Source organism: Equus quagga, chromosome 7, assembly GCF_021613505.1.
Source record: "Equus quagga isolate Etosha38 chromosome 7, UCLA_HA_Equagga_1.0, whole genome shotgun sequence".
Classification (NCBI taxonomy): domain Eukaryota; kingdom Metazoa; phylum Chordata; class Mammalia; order Perissodactyla; family Equidae; genus Equus; species Equus quagga.
This window is the reverse complement of record NC_060273.1, coordinates 51406739-51422495: the sequence shown is the minus strand read 5'-3', so window position 1 is coordinate 51422495 and position 15757 is coordinate 51406739. Positions and strand designations below refer to the sequence as shown.

Below are 15757 nucleotides of genomic sequence, written 5' to 3'. Positions count from 1 at the left end.
CGAAGTAGTCTGCATATATGAAAAAATGTCCTCTCACACACTTTTCTGGGAACACAGTCTTCTTGGCTATCTTTACTTTCTTCAGTTTTGACAGAGATATGGAGTTAGAAATACTTCCCATTAATTCCACTTTAAGAAAAACAGTGGCACACACCAATGACAAACAGCCCTCAGCCACCATATTGGGCATGCATTAGGGAGTAGTGAGGTCTGAGGCTAATTGGAGAGCACATCTCTGCCTGAGGGGCAGATGCTGTTCAGCCCCAGGCAACTGCTGCCGTGCAGAAAAGCAGCCTGTTCAGCCTCATCTCCAGGTAATTCAAGAAAAGTCAGAAGGCCAGGATTTTACCTGACATCTTCTGACAATATGCTAGCAACGAATTTCTAAAAACATCACGCATGCCAAACACAATGTGTTTGCAGGCCCGATCTGGCCGAGACCATCAGTTTGCGGCCCTGCTCTAAGGGTTCACATGCTCGGGTGAGGGGCCGGGGCTCACAGCCTGGCTGGCCTGGGGGACACCCTCCCACCCCAACAGCAGGGGGCCGCAAGTGGCAGAGACCTGTGCTTCTCAACTGGGGGTGACTCTGCCCCACAGGGGACCCGGCAACATCTGGGGGCATTTTTGGTTGTCAGAACTGAGCGGGGAGGTGGGGGATTCTCCCAGCATCCGTGGGTAGAGGCAGGGACGCTGCTAAACACCCTACAACGTACAGGACAGCCCCCCACATGGAGAATGACCAGAAGGCCTAGGAGCTCCTCCGGGGCCACCTTGGGAGAGGCCTCCCGACTCAGGGCAGCTGCTGCTTTCCCTGCGGCCCACAAGGACTTCTGGGGAGATTTCAGTCAAAAAGAATCCCACAGCCAATGTCGGAAAAGTGCAGGTGTAAACAATGAGAGTTAAGAAGCAAGCCGTGGGGGCAAGACCACTGGCCTCCGGGTCGGGCAAGGGGGGTCCAAGCCCAAACTCTGTCCTCTCAGTGTCACTGGACAAGTCACTGAGCCTGGCTCCCTCATCCCTAAGAGGACCATCCCAACCTCTGACCTCACAGGGCGTGGCTGGGCCCAAATGTCCCGCCAAGGGAGCGCCCCTCCCCCAGCACACCCCCAGAGGAGGCCCCGGGATGGGGAAGTGACTTTGGGGCCTCGCATGGCACCAGGGCAAGGGGTCCCCCTCAGCTCTCTCTCACCCTCCCAAGCCCAGTCACGCTGATGTGCTGGAGAGTCCTGTCGTGACACCCCCTCCTGACAGGGCTGCAGGGCCCAGGTGGAAGGCTGGGCAGGCAAAGGCTTTGGGCTAGAACTTCACAGAATTGGTTTATTTTCTTTGATTTCTATTTATGGCAAGTGAGTCCTAGTTTTCCATTTAGGGTAGCAGGATGAACGTTTCTTTTTAAATAAATGTATTTAATTTCTCAAAAGTGAGTCACCTTAAAAAAAATCACCTCTTACAGAGGTGGCAGGATGAACGTGGTCTGGAGAGGCAGCCCTACTGAGAGTGTCATATCCACAAACGCTGCGGCCACAAGCGCTGGGAAGAGCAGTCCGCACCCAGGAAACCCCGGGAAGACCCCGCGAGCGTGGGGGCTGCCCACGCCAGGCCAAGGGGTCAAGCTTTCTCTGGTCGTCAGCAAGGAGATTCCTGGGCAGATAAACTCCCTACAAACCTTTCTGAGCAGACAAAACCTGGGGACAGAGGAACCTCTGAGCTTCACCTGTGCCACGTCTCCAGGGCAGGCCAGGGCGGCTGGGCTTGCCATGTGCACATGAAAGGCCCTTCCTCACTCCGCACTGCTGTCGTCATCTGCCCAGACGTCACCCACCTTCTTGTTTGGGGGCGACATGATCACAGCGAAGCCTCAGGAAGGTTCAGCACGTGAAAGGCAGAGAAGCCAGAAGAGAGGGAGCTGCAGGGAACCGGGGGGGTAGGGGGACATAGGGCGAATGGAAAGAAAGGGCTGGGGAGGAGGGGAGAGAGGGACAATGGCAGTCACCAAGCACCCACTTTGTGCCAGACAGTGCTGCCCATACCCGATCTGCATGCCTCACTTAATCCTTACAATGGGATGGGTTTTGTTCTCATCGCCCCCATTTTACAGATAGAGATGGAGACTTAGAGGTTAGCTAAGGTCCATACTGGCACCAAGAGACAAGACTGGACCCAGCTCCTCCACTGCAGGGCAGTAAGAGGAGGACACACGCACGAGACAGACATGCAGAGGAATCAAAGGGACTCAGAGACTAACCAGGTTAATGGTGGGAGCGGAGGGCAGACACTGCCCTGCTTGAAACCACCAGAGGTTTCCCAACACCTCCCATAGGATCACATACCTCGCTCCCTGACCCAATCTCCTGCCCCCAACAAAGGAGGCACACTCGCACCTCAGGGCCCTCGCACCTGCGGCAGCCTTGATCCTCCCACCACTGCTCCTTCTCGAACGTCACCTCCTCAGACAGGCCCCTCCCTGACCACAGCCTGAAGGGGGCCTGCCCTGTCCCTAGGCCACACTTCAGATTTTATATCCATCAGTCCTCATCATCGCCTGAAGGATGTGTTCACAGGCCCACTGGCTGTCTCCCACAAGACTGGAAGCTCCACGAGGATGAGGACAGTCTCTTGTTCACCGCTGAACCCCCAGCCCCTAGAACACAGCCTGGCACACAGTAGGTGCTCAGGGGCAAGTGTCAAGGCCTGGACCATCTGGCCTCCTTTTGCAGTATTCTCTGCCTCTCTCCCTTTGCCGTGCTCAAACCACAACAGCTTCTGTCGGGTCCTCCACAGAACTCGTGGCTCCTGCCTCAGGGCCTTAGCACTTCCTAGTCCCTCCACCCGGCACTTTCTGCTCTGAAATATTTGTGGGTCTGCCCTCCGTCCTGTCTTCTGGGCCTCCGCTAAAATGCCACCTCCTGAGAAAGGCCGTGCCTCTCCACGCTAGTTAAAGCACCTGACGCCCACCCCAGGGCCCTCTGTGGCATCTTGCCGTTTATTTTCCTTCTACACACTTATCACTCACGGAAGTCTTCTCATGCACTTCTTTATTTGCTCTCCTACTGTCCGCTTCCACCACGAGACTTTGGGCCCAGCGAGGCTGTATCCCCAGGGCCTGGCACAGGGAGGAATTCAACAGGACTTGACTAAATGAATAAATGAAGATGCTGCTGCCTGACAGGGCTGCAGGCTTCGTTCCCCCACTGCCCACCTTCTAGAGACAAGGGCCAGACATCCCAGGGGAACAGGGAGCAGTTCGAGGCATCAGGGTTTGCTGTCCTGTCAAAAGAGGCTGAGCAAGACTAGTGGTCAAGACCCGATCAGAGGGGCTTTCCAAATTCTCGCCACCTGCGAGAGCCGGACTCCGAGTCATGGCACTGCGCCAGGTTCAGCACAAACGAGCAGCATTGGAGGAGTGAAGTTCCTCCGCGCCCCTCGAAATTATCCACAGCTGGAGAGCTGTTCGGTCACAAGAAAGGTGACGTCAGCCTCGGGCACGCTCCGTGGGCTGCAGGCCACCAGCCCCTCTGCCCCTGACTCCAGCCTCCCCAGGCAGGGCTGGCCCCAGACAGCCTCGGCTGCCTGGAGGGGACCCACCGGATCGTCACTCCGTCCGCTGCTCAGGACCAGCCCCGGGTAAGGATGCCGCAGGCTCCTACCTACGGGAGGAGGTCCACACCAAGACTGACAGCGGCACTAAAATGTGGCTGTGGGATGAGCGGAAACAAATGGAGCAGAGAGCAGAGGAAGAGGAGGCACCGGGAGGAAACTAAAAACCTCATGGAGGGAGGGATGCTGTTGCTGACTCTGCAGAGGAGGACGGGAAGGGCATGTCTGGAAAAAGGCGCTGGATGAGCAAAGGCCTGGAGGTGTGGCCTGCAATCAGCTTAGAATAGCTGGAAAAGAGGGGTCTGCGAAGGTAGTGACAGATGGCAGACGATAATTAGCCTCTGTAGCAGGCACTGGGTTTGGAATATATTCTGGAGAACTGAGGAACGGCTTTTCAGAGGACAGTGCCACATGAGTAGGGTCTCTCATCAACAGTCTTTGAGGACCTCTGTATGTCTGGCTTTGTGACTAATTTGCTGTGTGACCTTGGGTGAATCCCAGGCCCTCTCTGGTCTGCTGTTGTCTCATCTTTCAAATGAGTGCTTGGCTGTGTGACATCCAGCCTCAGCGTTCTGCGGTGCAGTCAGCACTCCTCTGCTCTGGCTCCAGGGGTGTGCTGGGGACAGCTCTCACTGGCTTGTGAGAACCGACGGGTAAATCTTCAGGAATTTTGTAAACTAGCTGTTAAACATGACCATTATTTAAAATTAAGTTACATAACCCTGTAATTCTAAAAATTATATTAAAAACAAAGATAATAAATACTTAAAACTCATCACTTCCCTAATCATTGTAGCACATTCTACTGTTATGTACGCTTTGGAAGTTACTTCTTTCTCTCGTATCCATCCATCCAAGCACATCCACGTCTGTTGTATCCGGCAGAAACACTCCACATTGAGTGCCACCACACTTCTTCCCAACTCTACGTTAGTGACGTCACATTGGTAGCTTGGCACTGACCACGGCGGGAATGTTTGCACCACAGAAATGGCAGATGCTATAGGCCAGGGCTGCCCTTCCCAGACAGCGGACTGTTGACCCTCCCATCACGCCGCTCTCGCCTGCTCCCACGGCACGTGCAGGGAAAGAGAGAAAACCCGGCTCAGGGCTGGGGGCAGGGGGGATGCGGGGACCGGGGCAGCTGGCAGGCAGAGGGAATCCACGGGGTCGGCCCGGGCTGCCCACGCTCACTCACCGTCAGGGGCCTGGGGGAGGTCGAGAGCTGCATCATCCACACTGTTCCACACAGCAGCCACTGACCCCCTGTGGCTGCTGAGCACTTGACACGTGGCTAGTGTTGAACTAAATTTATAATTTTATTCACTTTTAACTAAACAAATTTTTTTTTTTAAGGTTGGGACCTGAGCTAACAACTATTGCCAATCTTTTTTTTTTCTGCTTTATCTCCCCAAATTGTCCCCATACATAGTTGTGTATCTTAGTTGCAGGTCCTTCTAGTTGTGGCATGTGGGACGCCGCCTCAGCATGGCCTGACGAGCGGTGCCACGTCCATACCCAGGATCCGAATCGGTGAAACCCTGGGCCGCTGAAGTGGAGCGCGTGAACTTAACCACTCGGCCTCGGGGCCGGCCTCCTAATTAAACAAATCTAAAAACTGACACTGGATTCCGTTACTGGGAAACATTTAAGAATGCTGGAGCAACTTGGGGATATGAATCTACTCTGTCAACTGTAAATTTTACAACATCTAAATATAGATCAATTTTATGACAAACTATAAATTTTATGACATCTAAATATAGATTTCCGATAACACGGACCTCCTGAATTGAGATGTGCTGTAACTGTAAAACACACGCGGGATATGAAGGCTTCGAATGAACAGGTAAAATATCCAGTTCATAATCTTTATGTTGATTCCATGTCAGAATGACAATATTTTGATGTACCAGGTTAAGTAAATCATATTTTTAAATTAATTTCATCCATTTCTTTTTGCTTTTTTTAATGTGGCTATTAGAAAATGTATAATTACATATGTGGCTCACGTTATATTTCTATCGGGCAGTGCTGGTCTAGAATATTTTGGGTTGTTTTTTTCCCCCCACTTGTGCCATCAGATATTCAAAAGCAGAAGTCGTCAAAAGAAACCACTCGAAGGATCTTGCTAACATCACAAATTCCGGAAGTAAACGAGCTGACCCTGTCAGACTGCAGGTGGGGTGGCTGGTGAACGACCCCTGCCCATCCAGAGGGAAGCTGTCCCTGGATGCCACGGCCGGGGAAGAGCCAGCTCACTTGGGCAACAGCCGATTTCTCACCCCAAAGTCCAGCCCCTGAGGGCAGTCCAGGCCTGCTTTGGTCAGAGACACCCGTCCGGAAAGGCAGGCTCTTGGAGCCACACAGAAGGCCTGAGCCTGGTCCTGAGAGGGTCCAAGAACCATCACACAGAAGGAAACACCAAAAAGTAGGTGCACCCATCAACCCTGTGTCTCAGAACAACGTAGCTTCTCCCTTCCACACTTTCATACATGCTGTTCCTCTACTGAGACTGCCCTTCCTTCTCTTATCCCTCTGGAGAACTCCTACGCATCCTTCAAGATCCAGTGCAAATGTTCCTTGCTCTGAAGCCTTTCCTGACCAGGTGATGTTTCCACATCACGTCCTCGGGCTTCTGGCCTAGTCTCTTCTTACCACTTCCTTGTCAACCTCAATGCCTCTACTCTTGCCCCCTCAAAGCTGATTTCTTTCTAAAACACAGAATACGTGTCTCTCTCCTATGGAAACTGCCACTAGGTCCCCATTACCTAAAACCCTAGTTCTCAAACTTTACACAAGCATCAGAGTCACCTAGAAGACGCCTTAACAACAGATTGCTGGGGGGCCAGCCTGGTGGCGCAGCAGTTAAGTACACACATTTCACTTCAGCGGCCCAGGGTTTGCCAGTTCAGATCCCGGGTATGGACATGGCACTGCTCACCAAGTCATGCTGTGGTAGCCGTCCCACATACAAAGTGAAGGAAGATGGGCATGGGTGTTAGCTCAGGGCCAGTCTTCCTCAGCAGAGGAGGATTGGCAGTAATTAGCTCAGGGCTGATCTTCCTCAAAAAAAAGATTGCTGGGCCCCACCCAAGAGTTTCTGAGTCAGCAGGTCTGGGCAGGGGCCTGATACTCTGCATTTCTAACAGCGTCCCAGGGGGTGCTGCTACTGGCCCAAGGGGTGTACCTTGAGAACCACTGATCTGAAAGATTCAGCACAAACTCTTCAGCTTGGCGTCCGAGGCCGTCCACGACAGCCGCCAGCACTTCACTGCCCTCACCTCTCACCACGCGCAGCCCCAGCCTGGTCGCCCCTGCTCCAAACACATCACAGCTTGCGCACCTCCACACCATTGCCACGCTGTCCCTTTTGCTTGAAACCCTCTGTCCCTTTTGATCCACCCGGTTCCAGTGTCACCTTCCTGGATTTCACAATGTCTAAAACACAAATCCTCAAAAATGAGGAGACAGCACCTTCCAGGGTCTACAAAGTAACAAATGCAGGCTGTGGGGTAGCCACAAGAGAGGCGGGTGAGGACTGGGTTTGGCCATAACAGCAGCCCTGGATAAGAAAGTACCAGCTTCAAGTGGCAACTTTGAGACAGAAAATTCTGGTGTCTCTATTTAAACCACCTCGTGACAGTCACGGTCCAGTTATGAAGTGTCCTTTGTCTCTATCTGGTTTCCAGCTCTGCCACTTTCTAGCTGTGTGGCCTGGGGGGAACTTAGCATCTTTTGTGTCTCATTTTCATCTGTAAGATGGGGATAAAGCAACGACCGCATAGAACAAAGATTAAATGACAAACGCAAGGAATACTCTCAGCCACAGGCCTAGCACACAGTAAGCCCTTAATAAACATTGGCTGTTGTCGGTATTATCTTTGGACCTGGGAAAGTAATGAACTTGGTACCTAGCCATAATCGACAATGGGAACAGGCACACAAAAGATGTTTTCTTCAGGAGTACATAATCGGCGGTCCAATAAAGGTTGCACGGATGGAGGGGAGGATGGATGGACAGATAAACGGATGGGTGGGTGTGTAGATGGGAAATTCCTTTGTATAATATCAAGGGTGGTTCTGTGAGGCCTATCTGAAAATACACACTTAAAAATCTTAAAAATTCTCAGGCAAGAACACAAAAATTCAAAGATGTCCATCACAAAGTTGTCTATAACAGCAAAAAAAAAAAAAGAGGCAGCCTAAATGCCCAGCAGTAGTGGTGGCACAGTCAGAAGACGGAAGTTGATGGAACAATGAAAATGAAGACGCAGGTGGTTTCCTACTGACCTGGAAAGTTGTTCTTAATAGATCTTAAGAAAAAGAGCAGAAGGTAAAGGAACAGCTATGGTACAAATTCATCTTTTTAAAAAAACTGTGGGTGTGGGTGTGTGTCTATACAGAAAAGTCTAGAAAATATATATTCCAAATGTTGCCAGTGGTTATCTCTGATGTAAAAATTTGGATGGTATTAATCTTTTTTTTTTTTTTTGCTTTTCTGTATACTCTCATTTTTCTCTGATGACCATATACATAAAATATTTAATTTCTTAAAAGAAGAAAAAACATTTTAAAAAGCAGCTCCATGAAACAGGACAGAGGACATGCACAGGCTCAGATTCATCGGTCTCAGCTGTGTGACCATGAGCAAGGGGCGTGCCTTCTCTGTGCCTCTGTCCCCTCCTCTGGAAAGGGGTGACCAGTCTCCCTCCCCTGCTCACCTCCCACGGTGCCTGGAGACAGTAGGTGAGGAAGGGCTTTGAAATCTGCAGCCACAGCCAGGAGGCAGTGGTTTTATTTTCCCTAATGACATCCAGGAGGCTCCCCAAGGAGATGCCTAAAGAGGCAAAGGAAAGCTGGACTTTGTCAGGCGTCGGGGGGTGGGGGCAGACAGTTGAAGTGGACAGAGCTCTCGGCAGGGCTGGGGGCCAAGCTCTTAGCCCCTCAGACACTGGCTTCCTTCATTTTCTTGAAGTGAGAGGGATAAACTTCGACAGTGGTTTCTAAACGCTCCTTTGGTTTCCTTAAACAGCAGGGTCCTTTTCTCAAAGGACACAGATTTCCCTGTTAAGCGTCAGTAGTTCTGTTCCTAAAAATCAGGTATTCTGTGCAAAAAAAAAAAAGCCAGTTACCAGTCTATTTCCCATTATTTCAAGCGGGAAAAATTGTAAAGCATGACATAGCAACTTCAAATTCCCCACTAATTTCCTAAAATGTAACTAAAACATAGTAACACTGTCTATACATAAGTGAACCGTAGTGACAGAAGGAAAATGCCTGAAACATCCCCTCCTCAACCAAATACTTACCAACAGCTCTTAACAGCCCTGCTGTGCGCAGTCCCAGCAGCCTGGGCAGCTCTTGGCTCCAGTGCCATCCGAGCAGCCCTGCCGATGCCCCACCTTTGCAAAATAGCTACATGGGATTCTGACAGCCTTCCAGTTGCATCTAGAATTTACTTGATACTTTTCCTGCCCATTATTTTGTTACAAATGTTGTTCTGAGTTTTAGGGACACAAATATGATGTTTTACATATAAAACATTGGCTGAAAAATAGTGTGGTGAGACACAGACCTTCTGGGAAGTCTGGGTTTTATAAACTCAGAGGCATTAACGCTGGGAGAACGTCCGTGGGGAGATCCTGTGCAGGGCAAGCTTGTCCTATGAACACCAGGGGCACTCCGGAATCCTCTAGAGTCAAGGCGGGTGGTGCTGAGTTTGGAAGGTGGGGCTGGAAGCTGCATCTGCAGCGGGCTCATGAAAATACGAGGCTGCTGATGGAGAACGCAGGGCTGGTAAAGGGCCGCCTTCTTTCGTGCCGCCATGGAAGGGGATCGCCACGCAGCAGCCGCAGCAGTGGCAGTAACGCTGGGGCCACCACAGATAATAAAGTAGCCACCACTCACCGAGCCGTCACATGTGCCAGGCACTCTTCCAGGCACCTGTCATGATTAACTCATTTAATCCCCATCACAACTCCACGAGCTAGGTACTGTTATCATCCCCACCTTACAGACGGGGAAACTGAGACACAGAGGGGTGAAGAACCTGCCTGGAGTTATCCAGCCTCTAAGTGGCAGAGCCAGGATTCAAGGCGAGGCAGGAGAGCTGTAGTTTCTTCCAGCTCCAAACCCCAGCCCCCAGCCCAAAAGTGGGCAGGCTCTGCAGAAAGGGATGACAGGGGACCCGGAGCACCCCCACCCCCCCACTTCACGTTCTCTTAACCCTGGCCTTTGCCCTCAAAGTAGACGCTGAGAAAGAGCCGGGGACCTCAGGACCAGGCCGTGGGGGCCGAGGGCAGGTGGTGGGGCGCGCTTACCCACAGCTTCCCGTCGTAAAAGTAGGCCCCCAGGAGCTTCACGATGTAGGGGTGGTCGCAGGTGGCCAGGATCTCGATCTCCACGATGTAGTCCTCCAGCTCCTCCTCACTCTTGGTCTCGATGACCTTGGCGGCGGCCAGGGCGCCGGTCTCCTTGTTCTTGGCCTGCAAAGTGGAGACACAGAAAGTCAGCAAGGCAGGCTCGGCAGGAAGCTGAGGCCTGGAAGGCAGCTCAGAGGCCGGATGTCGAGACGGGGACTGGGAGGCTGAAACAGGAGATACGCTCTTGACAATGGCCAGTGCTGCCCATTGTGTCAGCACGGAGGGGCACGCATGAGAAGCAGTGTTCTGTGCTCAAGGATAGCAATTTTTGAAAGTACAACACATTCATACTATGGGATAAAGAAAAATACAAGGATGGCATGGCGCTACAAATACCAACATGGGAAGCGTGTTGGGTTGTTCAGTAAAAGATCCAAGTCACCCAACAATAAAAGTGGTATGATACTTTTATATAAAAAACGGAGAACTATGCTTTCATAAACCCTCACGTATGTACATGCACGGAAAACTCTGGAAAGATACTGCCTGACAGCAGGCTGGGGGGAGCCTGAAATGGGGAGAGAGTCAAAAGGCATCTTCATTCTCTCTCTGTTATTTAGAAACGTTACTAGGAATGTTTCGTGCACTTATTTGCATCATTTCACATAGATTAAAAGCAAAACGAAAAAGCTATTTAAGTCAGTGCCCACCAATTACAGTGGAAGTGCTTCCTCGACGCATTTCCCTGGGCGGAATGACTGTTTCTTATTTGACGAAAAAGAGTGAGAGAATTTTGCACCCACGAGGACAGCTATAACTTTTTAAAAACGGAAAATAAGTGTTGGTGAGGATGTGGAAAAATTGGAATCTTTGTGCCCTGCTGGTGGGAATGCAAAATGGGGCAGCCGCAGTGGAAAAGAGTTTGGCTGTTTCTCAAAAGGTTTAAACACAGAACTACCACACGGCCCAGCAGCAGCCTCCCAGGGACACACGCAGAAGAACTGAGAGCAGGGATGCGCACAGGCTTCTGGACACCCACGTTCACAGCAGCAGATCCACAGGAGCCCCAAGGTGGAAATAACCAACTGTCCAGGAGCCGATGAAAGAATAAACAAAATGTGGTACGCATGATCAAGGAACATCATTCAGCCTTAAAAAGGAAGGACATTCTGACACCCGCCACAACACGGATCAACCTTGGGGACATTACGCTAAGTGAAATAACCCAGACACAAAAGGACAAATATTGCTTGATTCCACTTAGATGAGGTTCCCGGAGTCGTCAGACTCACAGAGGCAGAAAGGAGAGCAGAGGTCCCAGGGGGTGGTGGCGGGGGGGGGGGGGGGGGCGGGTAAGGAGTTAGTGTTCAATGAGGACAGTTTCTGTTCGGGATGACGAAAAAGTTCTGAGATGGAGGGTAGGGACGGTTGCATAACACTCTGAATGCACTTACTGCCACGGAATTGCACACTTAGAAATGCTAAAATGGTCAATTTTATGTTATGTATATTTCACCACAATTTTTAAAACTGAGAGCGACAGAGAAATGACCATATAAGTCGCACAAGCAATTCCCCCACGGTGAGCTGGTGTCCAGGAAGACGGAGCAGAGCCTGTGGCTCCCCCAGAGGGACAGCTGCTGGGAGTGCTCACCCCGCGCTGCCTGGGGCCCCGGTGTGCAGAGCCCACTCCCCGGCAACGTGCGCCTGACAAGAGAGCAGCAGCCCAGCGGAAAGCACAGGAAGATGGCTGTGCTGGGCTTCCTGAGCAGCCGTGATGGTTCCCATCGTGGGGCCTTCCTGAGGACAGAGTGACAAGCCACTTCTGCCTTACAGGACGACTCTGCACCCTGATCCACTGGGAACACTGATGGCCGAGTTGCTCCTGCATGCCTGGTGCCCAAGGATGACAATGGGCATTCACGTCACCTCCCGCGACAGCATAGTAGCCGGCACCTCAGCTGCACCTCTGCAGCTCCTCACTCCACAGGCTCAGAGAGGGGACTAGGGTAGTGGCACCAGAATCTGAATCTGGATCCTTGACCTTCTAAGCTTCTGTGCACTTTCCACCACTGGACAAGGTCTCCCAGTCACCTCCAGGATGCAGGAGCCTCTGAGACCAGAGGCCCACAGACTGCTACGAGCACTCCCGGGCCAGGCCTGCACAGGTAGCCTGCAACGCAGACAGGGCCACGGCCCCGGCCTCAGGGGTCCAGGTCCAGCTGGAGACCCAGCCCTCTGTGCCAGGGACAGTGTGCCTGTGATGCAGGGTGGGACCTGGGAGGGCGCGCCAACCCCCGCCAGGGAAACTCTGCAAGGGAAGGATGCCAACAGGAAACTTTACGCTCAATTGTAAATTTATTCTCAGTTTAGGTAAATGCTTCTAACGGAGCCACAAAGTCCCCAGGGCCCCAGGCAGTGAGAAAGCAATGGTTTCACAGTCACCAAGGGCCTGCTCTGCAGGGGCCAGCGGTCCACGCATCTACATGGCTCACACATCTCTGCGGCCGCCCTGCGATGGGGTGCTATTATTTTCTCATGTGCCGATGAGGAGCGACTTAGGTGGCGGCTGACCTGGAGCCCGGCAGCCTCATGGCGCCACATCCTCCTCCATGCCAGTCTCTCCGAGTGAGTCTGTGAAACCGTCCACGTCGGGCCAGGCACCAGCTTCAGGGACAGAACTGCACGTGGGGCTGTTCCCGGGCTGGTCCTCACGCTGAAGCCCCCAGCTCCCTCGGCCGACGTGGGGGTCCTCGCCCCACGCCACCTTCTGAGAGCTGGTTGAGAACGCCTCAGCAACGCGTCAGGTAAGCAAGGGGGCTCCTGCTCCCTCGCTGTCCTGCTCTCTCTCTCACACTCACTCACTCACACACACACACCCTTAACTGACTCTGCACCCGCCCTTTCGTTTCCCGGAACGCTGACCTCTCCTGCCCTGGAGGCCCGTCGAAGCATCCTTCTTTCCACGTCGAACAACACTCGTGCTCCTCTGCGCCCTCCCAGGACAGGTCAAGGCCGCTCCGCTCCTTCTCAGAGAGGAAGGAGGGCTGGGGGGCGGCAGAGCGGGCCCCAGGCGCCCCAGCCCCAGCCCGCGCAGCGCTGGGAGGGCAGCGGGGCAAAGGGCGCCCCCCAATTGTCCACCCCTCACTCCTGAGAGATGGTGGAGGAGGAGCAGGTTGCCTCTTCCTGGGCTTCCTTAAGAGGGATGCTTCCTCCTGAAGGTGCGGCAGGCCCCGGCGGGGACCGTCTCCATGAGCGCACAAAACCCGCCTGGCCGCCACGCTGAAAGGCAGCACTGACCACAGGCCGGGCCTCTGGCCAGGTCCCGGTGTCAACGCTGAGGAACACCTGCTGCCCAGCACCTCGCTTGGACTTCACCGAGACCAGCGCCGGCCAGAAAGGGGTCAGCAGCAATCGCGGCGCACAGTGACTTGGCCAAAATTAAACTCTTTCAAGGCCCGGCTGAGGCAGCAATCCTTCACCTCGAGGCCACAGAGGACCTAATAACAGCTGATGATAAAAACAGGTGAGACTGCCCAAGCCTCGCTGTGTGCCAGGACAGGCCTTAAAGGGAATTTCTCATTTCATCCTCCACCCAGCCCTTGCAGATAAATATTAGCATTCCCCATTTACAGACGAGGAAACAGATTCAGAGAGGCATAGCGATTTGCCTCAGGTCACATAGCAAGTGGGGTGAAGGCTGGATCCAAACACAAGCCTGCATGGTTGAAAGAGCCTGAGCCCAGAGGCCCTTCTTGGCAAGTGACCAGTATCCCCTGCTCTCCCTCCCTTTGCTAAAGATAATGAAAAACCACAGCCAGTAGCATGCGTGGAACTACAAAAATCTAATCTACCCACAAGCCATTAAGGCAGGTGGCAGCCATCACGCCCATTTCCCAGATTAGCAGCCTGAGGCTCACAGAGGGATCAGGACCCCCAGGACCGTGAGCTTGGTGGTGTCCTGACTCCCAGTCCAGTGCTCTCTTCACCACAGGAGGCTGCCAGCCATCAGCTGATTCCCCGCTCCCTCGTTCAGCCTGACGTACAGAGCACATGCCACACGCGAGGCACTCTGCTGGCCAACGAGAGGCTTCTGCCTGGAGGGAGGGTTGCTGGGTAGCAGTCACTGTCCTCTGTAACGTCACTCACCAGCCCTGACTGTTCCTTTCTAGCCCACCCTCATTCCCAGCCCCCAGAACACGATGGAGAGGATCCCACCGCCAGCTCAGGGAGCGGGTGCGGGACTTGCCCTGGTCAATCAGAACACAGAGATCAGCTCAGGGACAGGAAAGCCATCGAGGTAGCCAAGGAAATGCAACCTCGGAACAACCGCCCTGACTCCGAGTCTACCCCAAGCCCTGTGTACTGCCTGGAGCAGCTGCGCCACGCTGCCCCCAAGGTGAGCCTGGACACGAAACTAGCCGAGCCTAGAAAGGAAGCAGCAGAGGCCAGAGGGCGCGCAGGAGGCCACTGTTTGATCCCCTCAGTCTTTATACCAGGGAGCTACTACAATTAAGAGCCTCATTTTATATACAAGAAAACTGATGCTCAGAGAGGTGAAGTCACTTGCCCGAGGTCACACAGCAGGTAAATAACAGGGCTGAGATAACAGATAAATTCAGGCCTATGTGACTTCCAAGTTCATGTTCCCAACCCCTTTGCCACAGGTGCCTGTAAATTCTGCCCAGGTCTTGTCTGGGCCTCAGTTTTTCCCTCTGTACAGTAGGAGGATGGGGAAATGATACCATGCTCTCTCCCAGGTCTGATGTGAGGGCACCTTGGGGAGTGGGTGGCCTTGGAAAGCTAAGGGTAGTGGTGGGAGTGGACAGGCAAGGAGTTGCATAAAGAACAAGCGACTGTCTGTGGCCTCTGACGTCCGTCTCCCCCACCGGCTGAGGCAAGGCCAGGACCAGCGAAGGACAGGGGCGCCCCGCCCAGCCCTCCATGCTGGCCAGCAGGGACAGACGCCTCAGCCCACACCCGGGGGCAGACACAGTGGCCGCTGTGTTCTCCGGCCCAGGCACCTCTGCGGGAACAATCCTCCCCCTTGTGCGGCGGGGGCCCAGCCTGGAGGAGGGGGGACGACTGCCCAGCCCGGAGCCCTGCCCCACCCAGGGGGCCCAGCCAGCGTGGTCAGGGGCTGGTGGCAGCGGCCAGGGACAACCCCAAGGTCCCCCCCTGCCCCCCTGGCTGGAGGCTGATCACTGTGTCCCTGCCTCCTCCTCCAGGGGAAGAGCTGATAGCGCAGAACTCCGGGACCAGAGAGCACGTCAGCCGGCTCTCCCAAACCCCACTGCCCCCTCCCACCCTGCGGACGAGGAAACAAGAGGCCACAGAGGTGAGCACAGCGACCAGGGTCCACTCTGGGACAGCTGCCTCAGCTGCAGGACAGGAGAACCCTGCCCGCGCGGAGCAGAGCAAACGAGAGCACAAGAGCAAAGGCCTCCAGGGGCCTGGAAATGAATCCCAGCAAGGGGCAGCAGGGGACCCGGCCAGCATCCGTTCCCCCTGGGGATCCCCGACTCCAGCTTCCTTGGGAACGGCCTTCTCCACTCTCAGTGCTGGTGCTGTGAGGGAGTCACGGGGGCTGACCCTGCCTGGCCCAGGTGCACAGCCCAGGCCCAGCCACCCACATGTGACCCAAGGCAGGCCAACAGGGTAGTAGTGGGTGGTTTCCGTTAAAGTTATCAGGAGAGAAGCTTTTTCTTTCCCTGGGGCTACTGAACTGGTAGAATGGAAGGCTGGAGGGCCTCGCAGCCATCTTGCTGCTCCTTCAGAGAGGCTGCCTGAGGA

General features: G+C 53.7%; 1 protein-coding gene across 1 annotated transcript in view; it reads right to left on the bottom strand.

Moving 5' to 3' along the window:
• The window catches only part of STK10 (serine/threonine kinase 10), a 108020-nt gene that overhangs the window by 76709 nt on the left and 15554 nt on the right, over positions 1-15757 (bottom strand). The window contains exon 2 of the mRNA XM_046665737.1: positions 9923-10087. Within this exon, the coding sequence (XP_046521693.1) occupies positions 9923-10087 (165 nt within the window). The remainder of the gene's footprint in view (positions 1-9922; positions 10088-15757) is intronic.